At 40.6% G+C, this 25,765-nt stretch overlaps 14 protein-coding genes across 14 annotated transcripts; 7 read left to right on the forward strand and 7 right to left on the reverse strand.

Annotated features, from left to right (window-relative positions):
* Positions 1–255: 255 nt before the first annotated feature.
* Positions 256–1,338, reverse strand: SAMD00019534_078570 (hypothetical protein; the record flags this gene model as incomplete). Its single annotated transcript, XM_012896897.1, has 2 exons — positions 256–1,126; positions 1,262–1,338. The coding sequence occupies 2 exons, from the start codon at positions 1,336–1,338 to the stop codon at positions 256–258; spliced, it is 948 nt and encodes a 315-aa protein (XP_012752351.1).
* A 216-nt stretch (positions 1,339–1,554) lies between these two features.
* Positions 1,555–1,858, forward strand: SAMD00019534_078580 (hypothetical protein; the record flags this gene model as incomplete). Its single annotated transcript, XM_012896898.1, has 2 exons — positions 1,555–1,753; positions 1,812–1,858. The coding sequence occupies 2 exons, from the start codon at positions 1,555–1,557 to the stop codon at positions 1,856–1,858; spliced, it is 246 nt and encodes an 81-aa protein (XP_012752352.1).
* Positions 1,859–2,036: 178 nt separating this feature from the next.
* Positions 2,037–3,890, forward strand: SAMD00019534_078590 (hypothetical protein; the record flags this gene model as incomplete). Its single annotated transcript, XM_012896899.1, has 1 exon — positions 2,037–3,890. The coding sequence occupies one exon, from the start codon at positions 2,037–2,039 to the stop codon at positions 3,888–3,890; it is 1,854 nt and encodes a 617-aa protein (XP_012752353.1).
* Positions 3,891–4,043: 153 nt separating this feature from the next.
* SAMD00019534_078600 (hypothetical protein) lies at positions 4,044–4,592 on the forward strand (the record flags this gene model as incomplete). The annotated part of the gene is made up of 1 exon (XM_012896900.1): positions 4,044–4,592. One exon carries the CDS (start codon positions 4,044–4,046, stop codon positions 4,590–4,592), a length of 549 nt encoding a protein of 182 aa, XP_012752354.1.
* Positions 4,593–6,214: 1,622 nt separating this feature from the next.
* Positions 6,215–8,108, forward strand: SAMD00019534_078610 (hypothetical protein; the record flags this gene model as incomplete). Its single annotated transcript, XM_012896901.1, has 5 exons — positions 6,215–6,700; positions 6,788–7,109; positions 7,190–7,257; positions 7,341–7,382; positions 7,461–8,108. Coding segments are annotated over 5 exons (1,566 nt in total), but the record flags the coding sequence as incomplete, so codon positions are not given.
* Positions 8,109–9,346: 1,238 nt separating this feature from the next.
* SAMD00019534_078620 (hypothetical protein) lies at positions 9,347–10,316 on the forward strand (the record flags this gene model as incomplete). The annotated part of the gene is made up of 6 exons (XM_012896902.1): positions 9,347–9,571; positions 9,644–9,746; positions 9,809–9,833; positions 9,912–9,965; positions 10,099–10,227; positions 10,304–10,316. 6 exons carry the CDS (start codon positions 9,347–9,349, stop codon positions 10,314–10,316), a joined length of 549 nt encoding a protein of 182 aa, XP_012752356.1.
* Positions 10,317–10,456: 140 nt separating this feature from the next.
* Positions 10,457–10,885, forward strand: SAMD00019534_078630 (hypothetical protein; the record flags this gene model as incomplete). The annotated part of the gene is made up of 1 exon (XM_012896903.1): positions 10,457–10,885. One exon carries the CDS (start codon positions 10,457–10,459, stop codon positions 10,883–10,885), a length of 429 nt encoding a protein of 142 aa, XP_012752357.1.
* A 1,008-nt stretch (positions 10,886–11,893) lies between these two features.
* SAMD00019534_078640 (hypothetical protein) lies at positions 11,894–13,339 on the forward strand (the record flags this gene model as incomplete). The annotated part of the gene is made up of 6 exons (XM_012896904.1): positions 11,894–11,954; positions 12,009–12,142; positions 12,201–12,522; positions 12,594–12,661; positions 12,754–12,795; positions 12,851–13,339. The coding sequence occupies 6 exons, from the start codon at positions 11,894–11,896 to the stop codon at positions 13,337–13,339; spliced, it is 1,116 nt and encodes a 371-aa protein (XP_012752358.1).
* Positions 13,340–13,398: 59 nt separating this feature from the next.
* SAMD00019534_078650 (hypothetical protein) lies at positions 13,399–14,652 on the reverse strand (the record flags this gene model as incomplete). The annotated part of the gene is made up of 1 exon (XM_012896905.1): positions 13,399–14,652. The coding sequence occupies one exon, from the start codon at positions 14,650–14,652 to the stop codon at positions 13,399–13,401; it is 1,254 nt and encodes a 417-aa protein (XP_012752359.1).
* A 735-nt stretch (positions 14,653–15,387) lies between these two features.
* On the reverse strand, positions 15,388–16,538 carry SAMD00019534_078660 (hypothetical protein; the record flags this gene model as incomplete). Its single annotated transcript, XM_012896906.1, has 2 exons — positions 15,388–15,413; positions 15,461–16,538. The coding sequence occupies 2 exons, from the start codon at positions 16,536–16,538 to the stop codon at positions 15,388–15,390; spliced, it is 1,104 nt and encodes a 367-aa protein (XP_012752360.1).
* A 262-nt stretch (positions 16,539–16,800) lies between these two features.
* Positions 16,801–18,111, reverse strand: SAMD00019534_078670 (hypothetical protein; the record flags this gene model as incomplete). Its single annotated transcript, XM_012896907.1, has 2 exons — positions 16,801–16,910; positions 16,983–18,111. The coding sequence occupies 2 exons, from the start codon at positions 18,109–18,111 to the stop codon at positions 16,801–16,803; spliced, it is 1,239 nt and encodes a 412-aa protein (XP_012752361.1).
* Positions 18,112–18,491: 380 nt separating this feature from the next.
* On the reverse strand, positions 18,492–19,991 carry SAMD00019534_078680 (hypothetical protein; the record flags this gene model as incomplete). Its single annotated transcript, XM_012896908.1, has 2 exons — positions 18,492–18,606; positions 18,778–19,991. The coding sequence occupies 2 exons, from the start codon at positions 19,989–19,991 to the stop codon at positions 18,492–18,494; spliced, it is 1,329 nt and encodes a 442-aa protein (XP_012752362.1).
* A 934-nt stretch (positions 19,992–20,925) lies between these two features.
* On the reverse strand, positions 20,926–23,529 carry SAMD00019534_078690 (hypothetical protein; the record flags this gene model as incomplete). Its single annotated transcript, XM_012896909.1, has 3 exons — positions 20,926–21,860; positions 22,110–22,729; positions 22,826–23,529. 3 exons carry the CDS (start codon positions 23,527–23,529, stop codon positions 20,926–20,928), a joined length of 2,259 nt encoding a protein of 752 aa, XP_012752363.1.
* A 125-nt stretch (positions 23,530–23,654) lies between these two features.
* SAMD00019534_078700 (hypothetical protein) lies at positions 23,655–25,247 on the reverse strand (the record flags this gene model as incomplete). Its single annotated transcript, XM_012896910.1, has 2 exons — positions 23,655–23,698; positions 23,837–25,247. The coding sequence occupies 2 exons, from the start codon at positions 25,245–25,247 to the stop codon at positions 23,655–23,657; spliced, it is 1,455 nt and encodes a 484-aa protein (XP_012752364.1).
* Between the last annotated feature and the right edge of the window lie 518 nt (positions 25,248–25,765).

Raw genomic sequence — 25,765 nt, forward strand, 5'->3', positions numbered from 1 at the left:
GTCTCGATGAATGAATTGTAGTGGTAGTGATGGTGGTGTTGTAGCCTCTATGTTGATAGATGCTCCTGCCTTGCCAGTAATGCCAGAGTGTGCTTGCACTTTGACTAGTTCTGTTGCTGCATTGTGTTCTTTGCGCTCTTGATGGAATTGGTCCAGACCCCAGTTAAGGATGACTTGTCATGTTGAAGGTACAAGTTCGACTCAACTTGAWTCTCAACAACTTATTGTGACCCAAACACAATGGTCATCCTTCAGTTATTGAACCAACTCAAGGGTTGACAAAGGTCGATGGATACAGACCGAACCCTTCGGAGCTTTGAGGGTCATGCCTGAGAGGATACGGATGTACTCGCACTTGTCTTGGTACTTGCGCCTTTTCTTGTTGATGAACTGCTCCAGGCTGATTGTCATGTGCTCGCCATAGTCGTAGAGCTGGACCTGTTCGCCCTTGAGATACTTGAAGACGATTGGCTTGATGTAAACGTCCCTCTCGTTGTATCGCGTGTATCTGATGCCCTTGCCTGCATAGGTGCCCTCCTTGTCGAGCTTGTAATGACCATTTGTTAGTATTAGGTTGACCTCTCTGGTTGCCCTCGAAGTGGAGGCGTAGCAGTGATCACCTTTGACGTTGATTCTGATGTTGAGTCTGTCCTCGAGTTCTGGGATCCGCTTGATCTGATCGACATCGAGCTTTAGGTCCTTCTTGAGCTGTGATGGCTTGCCGTAGTGCTCAGTCACCTGGTCTGGGTAGGCATCGTGGAGGCAGTGATAGAGGCAGTTGTTCCATTCGCCGTCGCAGCCTCCTGCCTTGCCCTTTGCTTCATGTACGTAGATGTAGAACGATTTAAATGTGTCAGGCTCTGGGATGGGCGCGCCGTCGTACTCGTGAGGATCAAACATGATTATCGGCTCGCCTACCTTGGTGAATGTTCCTGATCGATACTGATGGTTGCCGTAGTCGAGCACGACCTCTATCCTTGCGTTGGCGCCGTATCGTTGGAGCGTGTTGCTGTCTCGCTGCGCGATTCGTTCGATGTCTGCTCTGCTGTAGTTGCCGGTCATCTTGATCTCGGTCACGCCCGTCTTCTTCAATCTGCCACCAATGTCTCTGGTTGATCTACTCATTCTATATACTAACACTGAGATGTTAATTTATATCACTTTGAACCTATTTGTTGGCCATCAACTGCTTGTGGATGTAGCCTTGCTTGTGCCGATTGAGATTGGTGCGACCGACTTCGAAGCCGCATTCGCATCTTACCTTTTGTTTGATGTATGCTTGTGACGCTCTCTGAACTCCGAGTTCTCGTCCCAATAGTACTCTTTGAATAATGACATGTTATATCTGATAGAGATAAATTGTTTAATTTTATTTATTTATTTATTTGTTTCCATCACTCCAAAATGGGACAAGGGGATCACCCTTCACCACTAACACTCAAAGGAGCAACTCACTCATTTATTATTCGACCAACAACATCAACAACAACAACAACAAATACTACAACTGTACATACATTATCTAACTTCTAATAATACAACCAGTGTTGAGCGATGTCAGACGAACACATCAAAGATAGAGCAGCAGATATCGTCAAGAAGAATGACACACTGAGCAATGAGTTGAAGGGAGTGTTGATATCCGCCATCAGAGGAGACAATGGTCTCAATGTATCAAAGAATGTCATAGATCAGACTGACATTGGCAACCCACTCCAACCTTTGGCAGAGAAGCTTCAACAAGCCCAAGCTCGTAAGTACAAACAACATCGGCGCAATGTCTTCATTCAATACTAACATACACACTCAAGCCCCTGCTGCAGTACCAGGTGGTGCCCCAGCTCGTAAGTACAAATGAGAGCGAGTGATGTGTTCGATCGATACTGACATGCCTCACTTATTGCAATAGCACTTAATGTGACGTCAGTATTGCAATGGTTTGCTACTAGGCATCCCCATGTCCTGTATCCTGCCCCAAGGGTAAGCTATCGAATCAATTGTGTGAACAAACGAAGAGTACTAATTCAGATCTCCAGATGGCCAACAAAGATCTTCCATTTCGAGGGAGGACCCAAGAGATCAACCATTTCATCGGCCTTGTTACAAGTCGTTTGAACAAACGTGCCAGCCAGGACCGTACGGATCATCCATTGACTGTGATCGCGAGTGCTCCTGGCATTGGTAAGACAAGATTGCTCGAGGAAACATCACTGGCTCTTTCTCAACATGGGGCTCTCAAGGACCACTTTATTGTACAGATCAATATCACCTTTGGCAATGGAACACGAGTCACACTCAAGGATGCGATGAATGGAGGTGTACACGCTGTCAGCAGTCGTATACTGTTTCGATTCTTCGAACCACAATCAACATATGACATCTTTGTCCAACAGTTCGAGAGTCAATTTGGCTTCGGCTCATTCTCGTCCATCACGTCCTCAGTCTGTTTCAACATCATCGAGTCCTATATGCGCCAATCTGACCAGTTCCAAGATAAGGTGCAAAACAAGACAATCTTATTCAACATTGGTATCGACGAGTTCTCATTGCTATTCGTCAAAGACAGCATCCTTCAACAAAGATACCAACAAGAGATCACTACCTACTTCAACCAACATCAACAACAATCCTTTGCTCAACTGAGTGATCAAGAGTCAAACCGAATCAATCGTTCCTTCTTGAAGGAGGTCATTCTTGCAGTCGTCCCTCTCCTCATTCCATCTGACCCCAAGGGCACCTTTTTCCATGTCACCATGGTAGGGACCATTATCACACCCATTAGAGATGTCATCCATATCGACTCTTCGCACCCTTACAAGCGGGTACCCATTGGTCTCCTCAGCTTCTATGATACTCTTTGGATCGCTCAACAGTATCTCTCAAACCCGGATCTCTCGGACATCCAAGCAGCCAAGCTAAGGAAAGTTCTGGCCTTCATTGGAGGATGGGCACGACCATTGTTCAAGTTCCTCGAGGCCTATCACTTTGACCCATCCAATCGAGACAGTACACTCATCGGACTGCTTTCATTCATTCCCACACCTGGATTGGAGTCAAAGCTTCCAAATGATACAGTGGCGAGCCTCGTGTCCATGTCTCTGACAGCAGTCCATACATCAAAGAATGATTGGCGAAGATCACAATATGTCTCCGAAGAATCACTCGAGTCTCTGGAGAGCAAAGGAACGATCAGCTCGCTCGTAATGCCAGACGGCTCCCGTGTAGTGACTCTTCCTCTCATTCTCCTTCGCAAGTACTGTGAGTCGAACCCTTTGCTTGTCCCTGTCAAGCACATGGTTGAGCACCTCATTATCTCCGACGACCCGAACGCATGGGAGGAATTCTGTTGTCGGTACCTTTTGGCACGAAGGTCTTCCTTTGTGATACTTGGCAAGACATCGATCACCATTTGGGAGTACTTTGGTGATGCACTGCACACGAAGATCGTTGATCTGAACACATCATTCAATCTGTCCGCCTCAGCCGCGCCAACTTTCACCAAGCTTCAGCATCAATACCCGAAGAAGTACCATTCCATTGTGCCCGAGAATGTCTATCGCAATGCTGCCAGTGCGCCATTTGACTGGCTCCAATGTTTTCAAACATCAAGCAACATGATATACTTCCTGTGCGATGGCAAGCATACAACAGTCAATGCTGGTCTCCCACTCTCTGAAGTCGACGACAACATCAAAGCCTGCACAGCATCAACAGGATCAATCCTTCGCAAACAGGACACCTATGTTCACTGCTTCATCACCAATCGAGATTCCATCTCAAATGATATCATCTCGAATGCACAACTCTCGCTGCTCCCACTTTTGTTCATCAACAAACGAAGCAGCTTCTATCCTTGGTCAATACGCTCCTATATTGACAGCCAACTGTGACTTTGGTTATCATCTGACAAATCTTGGATGTTTCAAACTGTCAGTCCAATAAATCATCACCAATCATTTATTATCATATACACATGTCTCTCTACATTGACCTCTTTAACGACTACCTCCAACAGTCAACATCATTCGACAGCCTCATCGACGATGCCAGACTTTGTATTGCGTTTATTAGTTGCAATTGCCATTACAAATAATGGTTTGTTAGGTTTCTTAGCATATGGATTAGATATTCACAACATTGCAGTGATCAAAGAATCAAAGTTATACATATTCTTTATCAAGAATATATTCCCAACATCATTTTTCAATATATCAACTATATCAAGTAATAGTACTGGTGGTGGCACTGGCACTGGCACTGGCACTGGCACTGGCACTGGCACTGGCACTGGCACTGGCACTGGCACTGGCAGTGGTAGTGGTAGTGGTAGTGGCAATGGCAGTGGCGGTACAACAGGATCAAGTAACTCGAGAGTACTAAGTAGTCATAGTAGTGTTGGAAGTAATATGAGAGACCGTCATATATCAGTAAGGATGACCTACATTGACAACAACTTTGGAGTACCAACCAACCTCAACATCAACAACAAAAATAATAATGACAACAACAACAATAATGACAACACACAGACTAGTGTGGTGGTGGACCGAGGAGATGAGCCACAAGGCCTTGAGATGATGAACGAGATTTAGCCTTGCCGTCGAGCGAGGAGAATGGAAGACACTTCACAACATGGATTTTTCGGCAAAACTGACAAACAAACTAATATCCATTTTTTGATCACTCATTCAAACTAAAGGCCTCTGCCCATTCCATTTTTGGGCAAAATCAAAACTCTCTCCTCCAATCAATGTGCGACGATCAAACCCAACTTTCAATCAATCAATCAAACATTCATCATCACATGGTGGCCTTTATGAAGAGGTATTTAAAACTATTATAATAATATTATTAATAATATGTCAAGACTATGAGGACCTTGTTGGTCATTAGAACTCTACAAGACCAACTCAAACTCATTTCATTCTTGTTATAATAATAATTATAATAATAATCATAATAATATTTTGTAAGTAATCATTCGAACAAATCAATCAATCAATCAATCAATGATTATTAATTAATGATTATATATATCTTATTTGATTTAGAATTAAAATGAGCTCCAACGATTACTTAACTAAGAAGGAATATGAAGATGATGTTCAAGGAAGAGTTTCAATATTTATTATATTATTCATTTTAATTTCTGCTGTAGCTGTAACATTGATAGTTATATCAATTGTACTATTCCACAAAGTCAACACCTTGAAAAGACTCACAAAACAAGACATCAACATGAAATGACCATACCAATGATTGATCAAGTTGAGGGAAACATCCAGTGCCAGCAATAAAAAAATTCAAACTTCTGAAGTTCATACAAGTGTGCTCAAACAGGTCAGCACCGAACTCCCACTCATCAGTATCTGTTAGAGCAAGCCAAAGATATTTCATTGAACGATGATGTGTTTTGCGTGTGCTTGATATATGTTCGAATCGATTGTTTGGGATCTTGGTCTAACCTGACACTTGGTGATCAGTGTTTTAGTGAGCTACACATCAGCCACAAAGTTGTTAACCTAAGATCTTTGCCCAATACAGCCCTTGCATCGGTCGCACCTATTCCTGAAATAGCTTATGCTGGCTGAGTTGACAACCACAAAGACTAGTCTCACTTCACAAAGATGTCTGTATCACCTGTTGGGTTGTTGGGTGAATGGATGAATGGAAGAAGGGCACGAAGATGGTCATGTCCTCTTTCTCATGGTCGATAACCCTTCACTTCTCCCCTCTCTTCAGTATGTTCAACAACATCAACTAGTAGTAGATAGATATAGAGATACACACAATGACCAAGATTGTATTCTTGTTAGTTTTGTTGATCACTTTGGGTGGTCTATTACTCAATGTCAGTGATGCAGAGTCAATGGAGATGGTCGTGGACATGGGTGCCACTTGTCAAACAATAGATCATACATCACCATGTTTTGATATAGACTCAATTGGTGTCTCAGTATACATCAACAGTTCAGAGACACTAGATATACTTAATGATAGAGTATCACAACAACTGGCCCAGCTTGGACTCCCACCATCACCATCATCATCATCATCATCATCCCTACAATCACCAAACTGTACTTTATACTCCAAAGTGTTAATATGCACACAGGTATGATTCCAGTTCATTCCATCCACCTATGATCAATCATCAATCAGTGGTACTAACAACCACTGATCAATCAAACTTTAGAACTTCCAACCATGTGGAATGTATCAATTATCAAACAATCAATCAATCGCACTCCCTTCAAGACCTTGTCGACAGTTATGCGAGAATAGGAATTCAGCGTGTCTTGCAAGTTACTTGGATTGCTCTTCCAACGATCAATATCCAGTGGATTCTACTACTTATCATGTACAATCAACCAATGATAATATTACAATTCAATGTAATTCATTTGGTTATCAAGATGGATTATGTCCTGATCCTTTGATATATGTTACAGATCAGATGTCCAAATCAACATATTATTACATGGTAGTTGATAAATGTGCATTGCCATGTCCCTACTTCCTTTGGAAAGATCAAAAAACATTATACCGAGTTCAAACAATACTCAACTCATTCAATCTCGTACCCTCGGTCCTACTCCTCATAATCTTTGGATTCCTTCCAAGAGTAATCACCATCAAAATGGAGATCATCTTCTCATTTGCCCTTTCATCAATCTTTGTAACAATATCATACCTCATCGTAAGTTATCCAGGAGATGTCTCGGAACTAATCCACTCACCCATCACTAACCCATTCAATCAAACAAACATTACATGGATGGTATAGTCCCCATCTCAAGAGATGTATTGTAGTGGTGACAAGGGATGGATGGTACAGAAGGATGCGCTATGTGGAATTAATGGAGCATTCTTTTTGTTTGGAGCACTTGGTATGATATTCTGGTGGACTTACATGTGTTATGATTTCTATATATCGATCAAAGGTGTAAAGAAACAATGGCCATTCAAATACTATAGAATTATAATATGGTCATCAGCACTTATATTAATTGCACTGCCATTGGCGGCCAACCAAATGATATCATCACCAAAGACCATTGGATGCTACATTGACAAGACTGCAATATGGCCAATATTGACATTCCATTGTAAGTTAATCAATAATTCAATCATTCTTGGAACCATCCCAATCTGACACTAACACATGTTCAATTAATCAATCAATCAGTGCCATCATCAATATGTGTATTCTTCATATTCTATGCAACTATATATTCAACTTATAAGGTCTACAAAGTATGTAGGAGACTGGAATCATTCCAACCTCTCACTCACTCGCTCACTCACTCAATCAATCAATCAAACTATCAAACACATAGATATACAAGATTGTAGAGTCAAAGAAGATGTTGTATTATAATGTATGTACTTATCAAAATGAATGGTATGATTCCTTCCACTCACCAACTCACCAAACTTAATCAATCAATCAATAATAGGTCAAACAAGTTGTGATCATGATGGTACTATTATTCAACTTTATATTTGTAGAGTTGTATGGATTGGTGGCGTTTGCAACTAAGGGCGCAGACCAAGCTACAATGGATGATTGGATAAAATGTCTGGCAATCAATGGAAAGGATAGTTGTCAGCTTGAAATGCCAAACTTTATCCTGAGACTACTGATCTCAATTGCAATTCAAAGTAATGGATTAGTTGGATTCTTTGCATATGGTTTAGATGCCAGTAACATCACAATCATCAAAGAGTCAAGACTATATTCATTCTTTTCCAACTTTTCAAAGTTCCTACCATTATCATCAACATCATCAACTTCCAGTGGTAGTGGCAGTGGTGGCAATGGAAGTGGTAGTGGCAGTGGCAGTGGTAGCGGCAGTGGCAGTGGAGGTGGTAGTGGAAGTGGAGTTAGACCAGTATCATCAAGACCAAAGAGTAGTTATGGTAGTCCTATTAGTAATCATCGTGGTGATAGACCTTCATCATCAAGATTGAATATCATTGACAACAACTTTGGTGTACCAACGAGCATCTACAACGACTACGACAACAACAACAACACGGACATTGAGATGATGTCACAAGAAGTCAGTCCTACTACTACTACTACCAGTATTATAACGAACGAATAAATGACTATTTTAATCCAACTTGGCCCACCATCACCCTTTCCTTGGATGATGAGTGACCCACCCACCCAATCACAACAACACATCACAAGGTAATCCATCAAAAGACACACATTCAATCAAGGAAAATGGACCAATCACACACCCTCACAGATAGCAAGGATGGACCTGAGGTTATATGTATGATGTAATTAGAAGTATGACGTGGAATAGGTACAGAGTGATCAAACCCGTCATTTTTGCAAAGGTATCGATGATCGACCTTCTGCGCCCATTATGCAAAAGTAGTAAAAAGTTAGGTCCTTTACTAACATTAGCCCAACACTGACCTTTCGCCTCCTTTATTTACAACGTACTGATCAGTGATGTTGTCTATTCAACCTCTTCGTAACAGTTTTAAGGGGTGTGGAGACAAGAATGATGGATTGTTTGATGGTATCTATCGATCGTTCCCATCACAAACCATGTGCACTGTTCATTCATTCTTTCATTTATTCGATCACTCACTCACCCAATCACTTATACATATACATTCAATCAAAGTTATGACAACCTCAAATTTGTTGTTGTTGTTGTTACTTGTAGTAACCATTATAGTCGCGGATGGAACAGTGGCTGCAGAGATAGTAGTTGGAGTTGGTGGCTCATGTCAAATATTGGATAAGTCATCACAATGTTTTGATGTACTTGGATCTGGATACTCAGTATACATCAATGAGACTGAGAGTATGGATACTTTGAACATAAGAGTATCACAACAACTATCACAACTTGAACAACAAACATCCGAACAACCATCCTCCTCCTCCTCCTCATTATCATCAGAATCAACAACAAACTGTACAATATATTCAAAAGTGTTGATATGTACCCAAGTAAGTCATGATCAATCAGAGGTGAACGAATGAATGAAATACTAATATTACATGTATAAGATTCTCCAACAATGTAATATATATAGGTTGTCCAATAATCAGACAGTGGCACTACCATCAAGACCTTGTGGACAAGTTTGCCAAAATGCAAACTCATCATGTGATCAGACCAATGTAGCAGTGATTGATTGTTTGAACAATACCGAACAATATCCAATCAACTCAACAACATATTATATAACAACAACTAATGATAGTATAACAGTTGGATGCAATATGTATCAATATCAATATGGATTATGTCCAGATCCTTTGATATATATCACTGATGAGATGTCCAGAACGACCAAACACTACTATTATATGGTCGTTGATAAGTGTGCATTGCCATGTCCATACTTCCTCTGGCCACAACAAAAGATGAACATATTGTTAAACATTCAAGTTGCTACCAACTCTTTCAACCTGGTACTCAACATCCTACTACTCATACTATTTGGCATCCTGGCCCGTGAGATGACCATCAGAATGGAGATCATCTTCTCCTTCATCCTTTGTTCCACCATTTGCAGGATATCATATTTATTGGTATGTTGTTTGTCCAACTCATCTCGCTCGGCCACTCACTTACATCAATCAATCAATCAAACATCAACTTAGGCACCATATCAAGAGATGACATGTACCAGCGATAAAGGATGGATGGTACAGAGGGATGCTATGTGCGGTGTTGATGGTGCATTCTTCCAGTTTGGATCACTTGGTATGATATTATGGTGGGCATACATGTGTTATGACTTTTATATATCGATCAAGAATGGAAAGAGAAGATGGCCATTCAAATATCATCGTATATTCATGTGGTCCATTGACGTACTATGTACATGCATACCACTGGCTGGCAATCAATACATATCATCACCAAAAGGAACAGGATGTTGGATAGACAAAAGTTATATTTGGCAAATCATTGCTTTCCATTGTAAGTCCACTTTCAATCTGGAACTATCCCAGTCACACATTCTTACTAATATTCAATCGTTTTGATCATATAGTACCTGCAACTATCTGTGTCGTTGTAATTTTCTACACAACAACATATTCAATATACAAAGTATATTCTGTAAGTCATCAATCAACATCCAAACCCTTACCCTCACCCTTGCCCTAACCCTTGCCCTTGCCCTCACACAATCATATAGATATACCAAATTGTCAGATCAAAGAAGATGTTGTATTATAATGTATGTTGATCAATTATTTAATTGTTTGGATTATTTGGATTTATTATTAACCAATATTAATTAATTAATATTTTAGGTCAAACAAGTAATGTTTATGGCAGTACTATTATTTAACTTTATATTTGTAGAGTTATATGTATTGGTTGCATTTATCAATATATCTACATTCACAAATGTTATGAATAGTTGGATAAGATGTTTGGCAATCAATGGATTGGATAAATGTCCAATGGAAATGCCAGACTTTGTCGTTCGCATCATGGTTGCAATCGCCATTGCCAACATTGGTATAATAGGATCATTGGCATTCGCAATCGATAGGAACAACATAACAGTGATCAAGGACTCCAAATTATATTTATACCTAGCAAAGAATTCCAAAGGAAGTGGAAGTTTCAGTGGCAGCACTGGTAGTGGCTCTGGCACTGGTTCAGGCAGCAAAGGCACTGGCACTGGCACTGGCAGCGGAAGTGGTGGTAGTGGCAGCAGCGGAAGTGGCAGTGGCATTGGCAATAGATGGATCCCAGCCACCAAGATGACCATCATTAACAACAACTTTGGAGTACCAAGTAACATCAACAACTGCGAGGGCGAGGGCGAAGGCGAAGGCGAGACCATGGGCGAGACTAATGGCGTGGACGAAGTTGACAGTCCATGAACAAACCCAAAGTTCTGATCAATCATCAACTTGATCAATTGTTACTGATAGAATTTACTTAATGATTGAACAAAGACTCTGAATGGATTGAATTCCCTCTAATATTTTGCTATTGACGATCTCAATTTTTGGTGAACGGGAACTCGTGTGTTGTGGAGGGAGGCGTGTCGTTTCACTGATGGGGCAACGCATCCCACACACCACATCATAACCATCTTGTGAAGGGCAATCAGTGTCACCGATTCAGACTCATTCCATCCATCACATTCCAAGAGTATGAAGAGAGAACATAACATCTTACCTTACATTCAATGACATATTTATTTATATATATTTATTTATGTTTACTTATACAGGAGTGATCAAATACTCCCTTTTATGGGTGTTGATTGTTATACAATCTTTAGGTGTAACATGTAGTGCATCAACTACATTGGTAGACTTGAATGGATCTTGCTTACCAATTGATATCACATCACCATGTATTGGAGTACTGTCAAACTATGCCTCCATATATCTAAACAGCACAGACAGTATCGAACAGTTGAACAGCAGAGTTGCAACTCAACTTGCCCAACTAAACACCTCACACTCATCATCCAACTGTACCTTATACTCCAAGGTTCTGATTTGCACTCAGGTAAGGAGATAACTAAATCTGCTCTACACCCTGGAACCATTCCATTCACTAACTCACCCAACCCCACCCTTAACAAACATGATCAGAACTACCAACTATGCAAGACATATCGACTTTCAAATAATCAAACGATTGCATTGCCATCCAGACCTTGTCGACCTGTTTGCGACTTGTCCAACTCAGCTTGCACGACAAAGAATACTGAATCCGATTGTCTGGCCATTGACGACAATGGCCAAGACCTATATCCAACATCATCGACATCATATAATATAACATCAACAAAGGATATTCTACAAGTTCAATGTACATCTGTTGACTATGCAACGAGTCTATGTCCAGACCCTTTGATATATGTCAGTGATGAGATGTCCAAGTCTCAGTACTACTACATGATGGTGAACAAATGTGCTCTGCCATGTCCACACAGTATGTGGCCAGACTACAAAATGAATGACCTCTACATTGTTCAAACAATATCAGTGGCACTCAGTCTGACTGGAGCAGTCCTACTCATCATAGTATTTGGTCTACTACCGAAAGAGATAACGCCCAAGATGGAGATCATAATATCCTTTGCTCTCTGTTCCATCCCACTTTCAATCTCATACATTATGGTGAGTGACCAATGAGTCAGAGTTCCTACACCACAAACTAACAAACAATCATACTTAGGCTGGATCACAAGAGACATACTGTGGCAAAGACAAGGGATGGATGGTACAGAAGGACGCACTTTGTGGAATCAATGGCACTTTGGTACAGTTCGGTGCACTGGGGATCATCTTTTGGTGGGCCTACATGTGTTATGACTTCTTCATGTCGATCAGGAATGTAAAGAAACCATGGCCATTCATGTATCATCGTATACTTATTTGGGGTGCACTGGTACTACTATGTGCTATCCCTCTTGCTGGCAACCAAATGCTAACCAATCCCAAGACCATTGGATGCTGGCTCCACCGTAGCTTTTATTGGCAACTTGTTTGTTTCCATAGTAAGTGTTTCATTGATTCATTCAATCAATCACATGATCATACTAACATCAACCCAACTTCATCACTATAGTTCCATCTTGGATATGTTTGATATTCATTATTTACTCGACTGTCTACTCAGTCTTCAAGGTTTACTCTGTATGTTTGGAACAATTCCACACTTAAATGGAACACTCCAACTCACTCATTCACTTTCCATCAATCATTCAATCATCCATTCATTCATCTAGATGTACAAGATTGTCGAATCAAAATCCATGTTGTACTATAATGTATGAGACATTCATTTGTCCACCATTCACTCGATCACTAACTCAATCACTTTAGGTCAAGCACGTAATCATCATGATAACAGTATTGTTCAACTTTGTATTTGTGGTATCATTCAACTTTGTATCGATTGCAAAGAATAATGTTTATAACAATACGTTGCAGAGTTGGGTAAGATGTTTGGCGATCAATGGAGAAGAGAACTGCGAGTTGGACTTGCCAGACTTTATTCTACGTATACTTGTCACCATAGCCACTACTGATGGTGGCCTATTAGGTTTCTTGGCCTATGGCCTCGAGTACAACAACATCAAGATGCTCAAATCATCCAGATTCTATGGATATTTAACTTCATCTATAAGTAGTGGTAGTAGTACAACTGGAAGTAGTAGTGGAAGTGGAAGTGGAAGCGACTCAAACAAAGGGATTCTTAACAATAATGGCAATGAACTTAATGGTGGAAGGGAACGTCTTCCATCAATCAAGATGCACAATATTGACAATAACAACTTTGGTGTACCGAACAACGAATCAAAAGACCATTAAAGTTAGATTCTCCATTGATTAATTATTATTATTAGAGTACCTTTAATTATTGATTATGATCAATGATGAATATGACATGTACCAAACGATGACCTATCCTCCACAGGGTCGTTGTCATCGAGAGATATCCATTTGTTGTGCAACAATGAGAATCTTTCATTGTCTCCTGTGCCACCGAGCGTAACAAATCCATGTGATTGTGTATATAAACAAGGACATCCTGATGTGTGCATTTCAATACTTTGAGTTGAGTTCTTGATGGACAAGTTGACCAAGAGAGTGGACTTATCGCCCATGATGAACACATGATCAATGTCGTCATAACAAGAAGTGATGTATTCATCTGGATGGAATTCAGTCTTGAGGAAGACGTCACATTCCTTGGTGTCAATGTTGAATTTCAAGATGTCCGTGAGTGACACCTTATACTCGGCATCAACATAGCCACCAACGATGACGATCCTATTGATGCGGAAGAATGAGTGTGATGCTCTGGTTGGCACACTCATTCGTCCAACTGATGAGAATTGTTGAGTGTCAATGTTGAAACAATCAATTCGATGCAACATCTTGTCATTGTGGAATCCACCGACAAGATAGATGAGATTGTCACCATCGTAACATGTTGATATGCTTTCACCACCATCGACACCGATGATCTCAATGTCATTGTGCCACTTTTGATCGATGAGTGAGAAGCGAGAGTATGTGCTGGGTGATCCTTTGCCTCCAAACACATAGACACTGTCTCGTGCATATACAACCGATCTGAATATGTATTCTCTTGGTGTGCACTTGTCATCGATCACAGTCCACTCATTAGTGTCCAATGAGAGCATCGAACATGAGTCATCCGAGAGTGAGAAAATGTGATTCCTGAAGCCATGTTCAATCCTTGTTGGTGTGTCCTCGTAATTAATGAGTTCCCTGAAGTCTCTTTCCAACAAATATGAATCAAACTCGATTCGTATTGGTTCAGTGACAGTGTGAACAGTCTGAGTGGCTTGTGATCCTCTTCGAACAAAGTCCAACAGTTGATCATCACCAATCGTGACATCATCATCGCATGTCTTGAACTGTTTGTCGATGAATTGATCCATTGTCTTTGATGTTTGAATCGATCGCACCAACTGACTCATGATGTCAACACCTTCACCATCTTCATCATCATTGTGATTGATGTCGTTCACAGAGTTGTTTTGGGTAGTGTGTGCATTGATGTTGGCAATCTCGTTGATGATGTTGTTGATTGATGTTGTCGTCTTGTCAAGCTCATCATCGAGTATCTTCTTGTGACTCTGCTCCTCCCTCATGAGATACTCATGCAACTCTCTGAACTGATTGGCGAGACGTCTTTTTGAGATCTGAATGATGTCGTATGACCATGCCAATTGTTGCAATGTCTCCCATAGTGTCGAACCTCTTTATCCCCTTGTCACTGGTGAACTGTGTCTTCAAGCTGTGGATATGTACAACATCATGCTTATTATGTTGAGTGGTGAGACACACTGTGCAGATGAGCTCATTGCAATCATAGCATATAACCTTCTGTTTCTTGTTATGAATCAAACATCTGAGTGTCCTCACCATCATCATTATCATCCTTCTTCCGTTTGATATTACTATTGCTACATTCATCCATCTCTATTCTCTATCTCTCGAACACTGCAACCACTTTATACCTCAGTTAATCACTATTTTGTTTCATCAATCAATCATTTGAGTCAATTAAATTATTCTTATTTAACTTGTCAGATCAATGATAAATATGACATGCTCCAAATGATGACCTATCCGCCACTGGGTCGTTGTCATCGAGTGATATCCATCTGCTTTGCAACACTGAGAATCTTTGATTGTTTGCACCTCCACAAAGAACAATAAATCCATGTGATTGTGTATAAATACATGGCCATCCTGATGAGTGCATTCTAATACTATGGATTGAATTCTTGGACAAGTCAACCAAGAAAGTGGACCTATCGCCCATGATGAACACATGATCAATGCCATCATAACAAGAAGTGATGTATTCATATCGATGGAATTCAGTCTTGAGGAGGACGTGACATTTCTTGGTGTCAATGTTGAATGACAAGATGTCTGTTAGATACAACTTACCCTCGGCATCAACATTTCCACCAACGATAACGATCATATTGTTGCGGAAGAATGAGTGTGATGCTCTGGTTGGCACACTCAATCGTCCAACTGATGAGAATTGTTGAGTGTCAATGTTGAAACAATCAATTCGATGCAACATCATGTCATTGTGGAATCCACCGACAAGATAGATGAGCTTGTCACCATCGAAGCAGGTTGATATGTTTCTTCCTCCATCGACACCGATGATCTCGAGGTCATTGTGCCACTTTTGATCGATGAGTGAGAATCGAGAGTATGTGTTGGGTGAGCCATGACCTCCAAACACATAGACACTGTCTCGTGCATATACAACCGATCTGAGTATGCCAAATCTTGGTGTGCACTTGTCATCGATCACAGTCCATTCACCAGTGTCCAATGAGAGCATCGAACACGAATCCTTCCTCAGTGAGAAGATGTGATTCCGGAAGCCATGTCCAATCCTTATTGGTGTTTTCTCAATGATGTATTTATCAATGAGTCCCCTGAAGTCTCTCTCCAACAAATATGAATCAAACTCGATTCCAATTGGTTTGGTGACAGTATGATCGGCCTGAGTGGCTTGTGATGCTCTTCGAACAAAGTCCAACAGTTGATCATCACCACACATGCCATCATCGTCGCTTAGCTTGAACTGCTTGTCGATGAATTGATCCATTGTCTTTGATGTATGAATCGATCGCACCAATGTACTCATCACATCAATTCCATCGCCATCATCATCATTGTGATTGGAGTCGTTCACATTGTTATTGTAGGTGACGTGTGCATTGATATTGGCAATCTCATTGATGATGTTGTTGATTGATGTTGTGGTCTTGTCAAGCTCATCATCCAGTTGCTTCTTGAGACTCTGCTCCTTCATCATGAGATGTTCATGCAACTCTCTAAACTGATTGGCGACACGTCTCTTTGACATCTGAATTGTGTCATAGGACCATGCCAATTGTTGCAGCGAGTCCCATAGTGTGCCGAGGCGAGTGTCGAATTTCTTTATCCTCTTGTCTCTGGTGAACTGTGTCTTCAAGCTGTAGATATCCTGAACATCATGCATAATGTGTTGAGTTGTGGTCAGACACACTGCGCACACGATCTCATTGCAATCATAACACATTATCCTTTTCTTCTTGTTATGAATCAAGCATATGAGTATATCATCTTCATCATCATTATCACTCTTCTTCCGTTTGATATTACTGTCGCCACATTCATCCATCACTATACTCTATCTCTCTCTAACTCTACTACTAAATTTGGACTACAAACTCATCACCATAATTTGTTTGATTAATGGATAATAATTTCTTTTTATTAAATCAATTATAGATATGACATTTTCCAAAGCATTCCCTTGACTCGACATGGTCATTGTCATCGAGTGATATCCATTGGTCTTGCAACACTGAGTATCTATCATTGCATCCAGCTCCACCGAATGAAACATAAATATGTGATTGTGTGTAAACAGATGGCCATCCATTTGAATTCATTCTCATACTTTGTATTGACTCCATAATAGACAGGTTGACCAAGAGTGTGGACTCATCGCCCATCATGAACAAATGATCATAGCCATCATAACAACAATGGATGGGTTCATTTGGAAGGAGTTCAGTCCCGAGCACTAGGTCACATTCCTTGGTGTCAATGCTGAATTCCAAGATGTCTGTGAGTGACACTTTATACTCAGTATCAACATAGCCACCAACGATAATGATCCTATAGATGTGGACGAATGAGAGTGAATCAATGGTGGGCACACTCAATCGTCCAACTGATGAGAATTGTTGAGTGTCAATGTTGAAACAATCAACTCGATCAAATAGTTTGCCATTGTGGAATCCACCGACCAGATAGATGAGATTGTCACCATCGTAACATGTTGATATGCATTCACCACCATCGACACCGATGATCTCAAGGTCATTGTGCCACTTTTGATCGATGAGTGAGAAGCGAGAGTATGTGTTGGGTGATCCTTTGCCGCCAAACACATAGACGTTGTCTTGTGCATACACAACCGATCTGAATATGCATTCTCTTGGTGTGCACTTGTCATTGATCACAGTCCACTCATTAGTGTCCATTGAGAGAATCGAACATGAGTCCTTCCACAGTGAGAAGATGTGATTCCTGAAGCCATGTTCAATCCTTGTTGGTGTGCTCTCGTAGATGTATTTATCAAAGAGCTCCACGATACCTCTCTCCAACATATGTGAATCAAACTCGAATTGTATTGGTTTGGAGACAGTGTGAACAGCCTGAGTGGCTTGTGATGCTCTTTGAACAAAGTCCAACAGTTGATCATCACCAATCGTGACATCATCATCGCTTAGCTTGAACTGTTTGTCGATGAATTGATCCATTGACTTGGATGTTTGAATCGATTGAACCAATGTGCTCATCATTTCAACTCCATCGCCATCTTCATCATGGTGATTGATGTCGTTCACATTGTTGTTGCGGGTAGAGTGCGAATTGATGTTGACAATCTCATTGATGATGTTGTTGATTGATGTTGTGGTCTTGTCAAGCTCATCATCGAGTATCTTCTTGAGCCATTGTTCCTTCCTCATGAGATGTTCATGCAACTCTCTGAACTGATTGGCGACACGTTTCTTTGACATCTGAATTGTGTCATATAGGACCATGCCAATTGTTGCAGGGGGTGTCCCAGAGTGTGTCGAGTCGGGTGTCGAATCTCTTTATCCTCTTGTTGCTGGTGAACTGTGTCTTCAAGCTGTCGACATGCTCAACATCATGCTTTTTATGTTGAATAGTGAGACACACTGTGCAGATGAGCTCATTGCAGTCATAACATATAATCCTCTGTTTCTTGTTATGAATCAAACATATGAGTGCATCATCATCATTATCATCCTTCTTTCGTTTGATATTACTGTTGTCACATACATCCATCAGTCTACAACTAGCTAGCTACAACAAAAGTGTTGTGTTCTTTGGACACCAAGTCGATCACTATTTTATTTTATTTAAGTTGATCAAGTCAATGATAGATATGACATGTTCCAAAGAATGACCTTGACTCAACAGGGTCCTTGTCATCGATTGTTATCCATTTGCCTAGCAGCTCTGAGAATCTTTCATTCTTTCCAGTGCCACTGAGTGCAACAAATCCATGTGATTGTGTATAAACACATGGTAATACTAATGTGTGCATACCAATACTTTGAGTTGAATTGTTAATGGACAAGTTGACCAAGAGAGTGGACTCATCACCCATCATGAATACACAACCAAAGCCATCATAACAAGCATGGATGTAAACATACGGATCGAATTCAGTCTTGAGGATGACGTGACATTTCTTGGTGTCAATATTGAATTCCATGGTGTCTGTGAGTGACATCGTACACCTGGCATCAACATTTCCACCAACGATAACGATCCTATTCCTGACGATGAATGAGAGTGATTCTTTGGTTCGCACACTCAATCGTCCAACTGACGAGAATTGTTGAGTGTCAATGTTGAAACAATCAACTCGATTCAACACTTTTCCATTGTGGAATCCACCGACCAAGTAGATGAGATTGTCACCATCGTAACATGTTGATATGCTTTCGCCTCCTTCGACACCGATGATCTTCAGGTCATTGTGCCACTTTTGATCGATGAGTGAGAAGCGAGAGTATGTGTTGGGTGATCCTTGACCTCCAAACACATAGACACTGTCTCGTGCATATACAACCGATCTGAATATGCGCTCTCTTTCTGTGTATTTGACATTGATCATAGTCCACTCACCAGTGTCCAATGAGAGCATCGAACATGAGTCACTCCTCAGTGAGAAGATGTGATTCCTGAATCCATGTTCAATCCTTGTTGGTTGGTCCTCGAAGATGTACTTATCAAAGAGCTCCACGATACCTCTCTCCAACATATGTGAATCAAACTCGAATCGTATTGGTTTGGAGACAGTGTGAACAGCCTGAATTGCCTGTGATGCTCTTCGAACAAAGTCCAACAATTGATCATCACCAATCGTGACATCATCGTCGCATGACTTGAACTGCTTGTCGATGAATTGATCCATTGACTTTGATGTTTGAATCGATCGCACCAATGTACTCTTCATGTCAACTCCATCGCCATCTTCATCATTGTGATTGATGTCGTTCACCTTGTTGTTGGTGGCGTGTGCTTTAATGTTGGCAATCTCATTGATGATGTTGTTGATTGATGTTGCTGTCTTGTCAAGCTCATCATCGAGGTCCTTCTTGAGCCATTGCTCCTTCCTCATGAGATACTCATGCAACTCTCTGAACTGATTGGCAACTCGTCTGTGTGAGATCTGAATGGTGTCATAGGACCATGCCAATTGTTGCAATGTGTCCCAGAGTGTATCGAGTCGAGTGTCAAACCTCTTTATCCTCTTGTCACTTGTGAGCTGTGTCTTTAAGCTGTCGACATGCTCAACGTCATGTGTAATATGATCAGCGGTGAGACACAATGTGCAGATGAGCTCATTGCAATCATAACACATAATCCTCTGTTTCTTGTTATGAATCAAACATCTGAGTGAATCATCATCAACAACATCATCATTATTACTATTGCCACATACATCCATCTCTCTCTTCTATCTCTTTACCAAACTAGCTACAATTACTTTGGACACCGAGGTTGATCACTATTTATTTGATCAAATAATCACTCAGATCGCACAATCGATTAATGATAAATATGACATATTCCAAATCCTGCCCTTGACTTGACAGGGTCATTGTCATCGAGTGATATCCATTTATATTGCAACTGAGAGTATCTTGTATTTTTTCCAGTGCCACAGAGCACAACAAATCCATGTGATTGGGTATAAACAGATGACCATCCATTTGAATTTATCCCAATACTTTGTACTGAATTTACGTTTGACAAGTTGACCAAGAGAGTGGACCCATAGCCCATGATGAACATATGCTCAGTGCCATCATAACAAGAAGTAATGAGTTTATCTGGATTGAGTTCAGTCTTGAGGAAGACCACACATTCCTTGGTGGCAATGTTGAATGACAAGATGTCCGTTAGCCACATCTTACACTCGGCATCAACATAGCCACCAGCGATAATGATCCTATTGTTGTGGATGAATGAGTGTGATGCTCTGGTTGGCACACTCAATCGTCCAACTGATGAGAATTGTTGAGTGTCAATGTTGAAACAATCAATTCGATGCAACATTTTGTCATTGTGGAATCCACCGACAAGATAGATGAACTTGCCACCATCGTAACATGTTGATATGCTTTCACCTCCTTCGACACCGATGATCTCAATGTCATTGTGCCACTTTTGATCGATGAGTGAGAAGCGAGAGTATGTGTTGGGTGATCCTTGACCTCCAAACACATAGACACTGTCTCGTGCATATACAACCGATCTGAATATGCATTCTCTTGGTGTGCACTTGTCATTGATCACAGTCCACTCATTAGTGTCCAATGAGAGAATCGAACATGAGTCCTTCCAAATGAGAAGATGTGATTCCTGAAGCCATGTTCAATCCTGGTTGGTGTGCTCTCGTAGATGTATTTACCAAAGAGTACCTTGATGTCTCTCTCCAACATATGTGAATCAAACTCGAATCGTAATGGTTTGGTGACAACATGAACAGCCTGAGTGGCTTGTGATGCTCTTTGAACAAAGTCCAACAGTTGATCATCACCAATAGTGACATCATCACCGCATGGTTTGAACTGTTTGTCGATGAATTGATCCAATGTCTTTGATGTTTGAATCGATCGCACCAACTGACTCATGATGTCAACACCTTCACCATCTTCATCATCATTGTGATTGATATCATTCATATTGTTGTGGGTGGCTTGCGCAGTAATGTTGACAATCTCATTGATGATGTTGTTGATTGATGTTGTGGTCTTGTCAAGCTCATCATCGAGTTCCTTCTTGAGCCATTGCTCTTTCTTCATGAGATACTCATGTAACTCTCTGAACTGATTGGCTACATGTCGTTGTGAGATCTGAATGGTGTCGTATGACCATGCCAATCCTTGCAGCGTATCCCATAGTGTGTCAAGTCGTGTGTCGAACCTCTTTATCCTCTTGTTGCTGGTGAACTGTGTCTTCAAGCTGTCGACATGTTCAACATCATGCTTAATATGTTGAGTAGTGGTCAGACAATCTGTGCAGATGAGTTCATTGCAGTCATAACACATAACCTCCGGCTTCATGTTATGAATCAAACATCTGATTGTATCATTATCATCACCAACAACATCCCCATCATCCTTCTTCCGTTTGATACTATCTTTATCGATGTTATTACTTTTGCCACTCTCATCCATTGCTCTCCTCTGTATAAAAACTACTTGGGATACGTTGTTGTTCATCACTATTTTGTATGATTAATTGATGGTGTTTCGTTTTATTTATTTAATCAATCAATGATAAATATGACATATTCCAAAGACTGCCCTTGTCTCGATAGGGTCATTGTCATCGAGTGATATCCATATGTCTTGTAACACTGAGAATCTATAATTGTATCCAGTGCCACTGAGCGAAACAAATCCATGTGATTGTGTATAAACAGATGGCCATCCTTTTGAATTCATTCCAATACTTTTTAGTGGCTCCATACTGGACATGTCGACCAAGAGAGTGGACTCATCGCCGCCCATGATGATTACATTATCAACGCCATCATAACAAGCATCGATGGCTTCATCTGGATTGATATCAATCTCGAGGGAAACGACACATTCCTTGGTGGCAATGTTGTATTCCAAGATATCTGTTAGCGACACATTACCCTCGACATCAACATGGCCACCAACAACAATGATTCTATTGTTGTGGATGAATGAGTGTGATGCTCGGGTTGGCACACTCAATCGTCCAACTGATGAGAATTGTTGAGTGTCAATGTTGAAACAATCAACTCGATCCAATAGTTTGTCATTGTGGAATCCACCGACCAGATAGATGCGCTTGTCACCATCGTAGCATGTTGATATGCTTTCACCACCATCGACACCGATGATCTCGAGGTCATTGTTCCACTTTTGATCGATGAGTGAGAAGCGAGAGTATGTGCTGGGTGATCCTTGACCGCCAAACACATAGACATTGCCTCGTGCGTAGACAACCGATCTTGATATGCGCTTTCTTGGTGTGCACTTGTCATTGATCACAGTCCACTCACCAGTGTCCAATGAGAGCATCGAACATGAGTCCTTCCAGAATGAGAAGATGTGATTCCTGAATCCATGTTCAATCATTGTTGGTTGGTCCTCGAAGAAGTACTTATCAAAGAGTTCCACGAAATCTCTCTCCAACAAATAGGAATTAAAATACATCCGTAATGGTCTTGTGACAGTATGAACAGCCTGAGTGGCTTGTGATGCTCTTCGAACAAAGTCCAACAGTTGATCATCACCAATCGTGACATTATCGTCGCATGGCTTGAACTGTTTGTCGATGAATTGATCCATTGACTTGGATGTTTTGATCGATCGCACCAATGTACTCATAACGTCAACTCCATCGCCATCTTCATCATCATTGTGATTGATGTCATTCACATTGTTGTTGGTGACATTTGTATTGATATTGGCAACCTCATTGATGATGTTGTTGATTGATGTTGTGGTATCGTCAAGCTCATCATCCAGTTTCTTCTTGAGCCTCTGCTCCTTCCTCATAAGATGTTCATGCAACTCTCTGAACTGATTGGCGACACGTCTCTTTGACATCTGAATGGTGTCGTATGACCATGCCAATTGTTGCAATGTGTCCCAGAGTGTGTCGAGTCGAGCATTGAACCTCTTTATCCTCTGGTTGTCACTGGTGAACTGTGTCTTCAAGCTGTGGACATGCTCAACCTCATGCTTCATATGTTGAGTGGTGAGACACACTGTGCAGATGAGCTCATTGCAGTCATAGCATATAACCTTCTGTTTCTTGTTATGAATCGAACATCTGAGTATATCATCATCAACATCACCATCACCATCATTATCATTCTTCCGTTTTATATTACTATTGCCACATACTTCCATCGCACTCCTCTATCTCTATAACTAGCTACAAATACTTTGGACACCAAGTTGATCATTATTTTGTTTTATCTTCATCATTATTTATTATTTATTATGATCATTTATATATCAGTCAGATCGATCGATCAATGATAGATATGACATGTTCCAAATGATGCCCTTGACTCGACTGGGTCGTTGTCATCGAGTGATATCCAATTATGTTGCAACACTGAGTATCTTTCATTTTCTCCAGCTCCACCCAGCGCAACATAACCATGTGATTGTGTATAAACAGATGGCCACCCTTTTGAATTCATTCTCATACTTTGTGGCGACTCCATAGTGGACAAGTCAACCAAGAGAGTGGACTTATCGCCCATCATGAACAAATGATCAAGGCCATCATAACAAGAATGGATGGGTTCATTTGGAAGGAATTCAGTCTCGAGGGAGACATGACATATCTTGGTGACAGAGTTGAATTCCAAGATGTCTTTGAGTGACACCTTATACTCGGCATCAACATAGCCACCAACGATAACGATCATACCGAGGCGGAAGAATGAGTGTGATGCTCTGGTGGGCACACTCAATCGTCCAACTGATGAGAATTGTTGAGTGTCAATGTTGAAACAATCAATTCGATCCAACATCTTGTCATTGTGGAATCCACCGACCAAGTAGATGAGCTTGTCACCATCGTAACATGTTGATATGCTTTCTCCACCATCGACACCGATGATCTCAAGGTCATTGTGCCACTTTTGATCGATGAGTGAGAATCGAGAGTATGTGTCGGCTGATCCTTGACCGCCAAACACATAGACATTGCCTCTTGCATACACAACCGATCTGAATATGCGCTCTCTTGGTGTGCACTTGTCATTGATCACAGTCCACTCACCAGTATCCAATGAGAGAATCGAACATGAGTCCTTCAAGAGTGAGAAGATGTGATTCCTGAAGCCATGTTCAATCTTTGTTGCTGCGTTCTCGTAGATGTATTTATCAAAGATTTCCACCAAGTCGTTCTCCAACATATATGAATTAAAATATGTCCGTAATGGTCTTGAAACAGTGTGAATAGCCTGAGTGGCTTGTGATGCTCTTCGAACAAAGTCCAACAGTTGATCACCATCGCACGTGACACCATCGTCGCACGGCTTGAACTGTTTGTTGATAAATTGATCCATTGACTTTGATGTTTGAATCGATCGCACCAATGTATTCATCACATCAACACCATCGCCATCTTCAACTTCACCTTTGTAATTGATGTCGTTCACCTTGTTGTTGGTGGCGTGTGCTTTGATGTTGGCAATCTCATTGATGATGTTGTTGATTGATGTTGTGGTCTTGTCAAGCTCATCGTCGAGGTCCTTCTTGAGCCATTGCTCCTTCCTCATGAGATACTCATGCATCTCTCTGAACTGATTGGCGACACGTCTCTTTGACATCTGAATGGTGTCATAGGACCATGCCAATTGTTGCAATGTGTCCCAGAGTGTGTCAAGTCGAGTGTCGAACCTCTTTATCCTCTTGTCACTGGTGAACTGAGTCTTCAAGCTGTAGATATGTTCAACATCATGCTTATTATGTTGAGTTGTGAGACACACTGTGCAGATGAGCTCATTGCAATCAAAGCATATAACCTTCTGTTTCTTATTATGTATCAAACATCTGATTGTATCATCATTATCATCATCACTCTTCTTACTGATATTACATCCGTCCATCTTTATTATTAGTAACAAATTAATAATCAAAGAATGTTCGCAATTACATTCACTAGAGAAATCGAGAATTCATCTTGAGATACGGAATTTATTATAAATTCTGATTACCCTGGGTATTAGAATTCTTTCCGGGATATCATCAGCTAGAATATAATTTATAATTAAACCAAAAATGATAAAACTAATAAATAAAAGAAATTTAGTCTTCATATTCTTGAACCTATTATATTATTATTATTAGTAAGTATAATTGGAGTTATAATTATTTAATTGATAGATAGATAAATTGATTGAATGTTCTTGGTCACTAATAATATAAAATTCTACCATCTGTATCTCATTCATTAACAATCAATCAATCAATCAATCAATCAATCATTGATAGACTCAAAGTTGATGGTAATAAATTAATAATACTTGATTCAATATTTTATAAATAGATCGATGGGAAATATATAAATTGTTTAATTATTATGGGGATATCCATTTTACAACACTAATGTCAATATATGTGTGGC

Source organism: Acytostelium subglobosum, assembly GCF_000787575.1.
Source record: "Acytostelium subglobosum LB1 DNA, scaffold: scaffold16, whole genome shotgun sequence".
NCBI classification, from domain to species: Eukaryota; Evosea; class Eumycetozoa; order Acytosteliales; family Acytosteliaceae; genus Acytostelium; species Acytostelium subglobosum.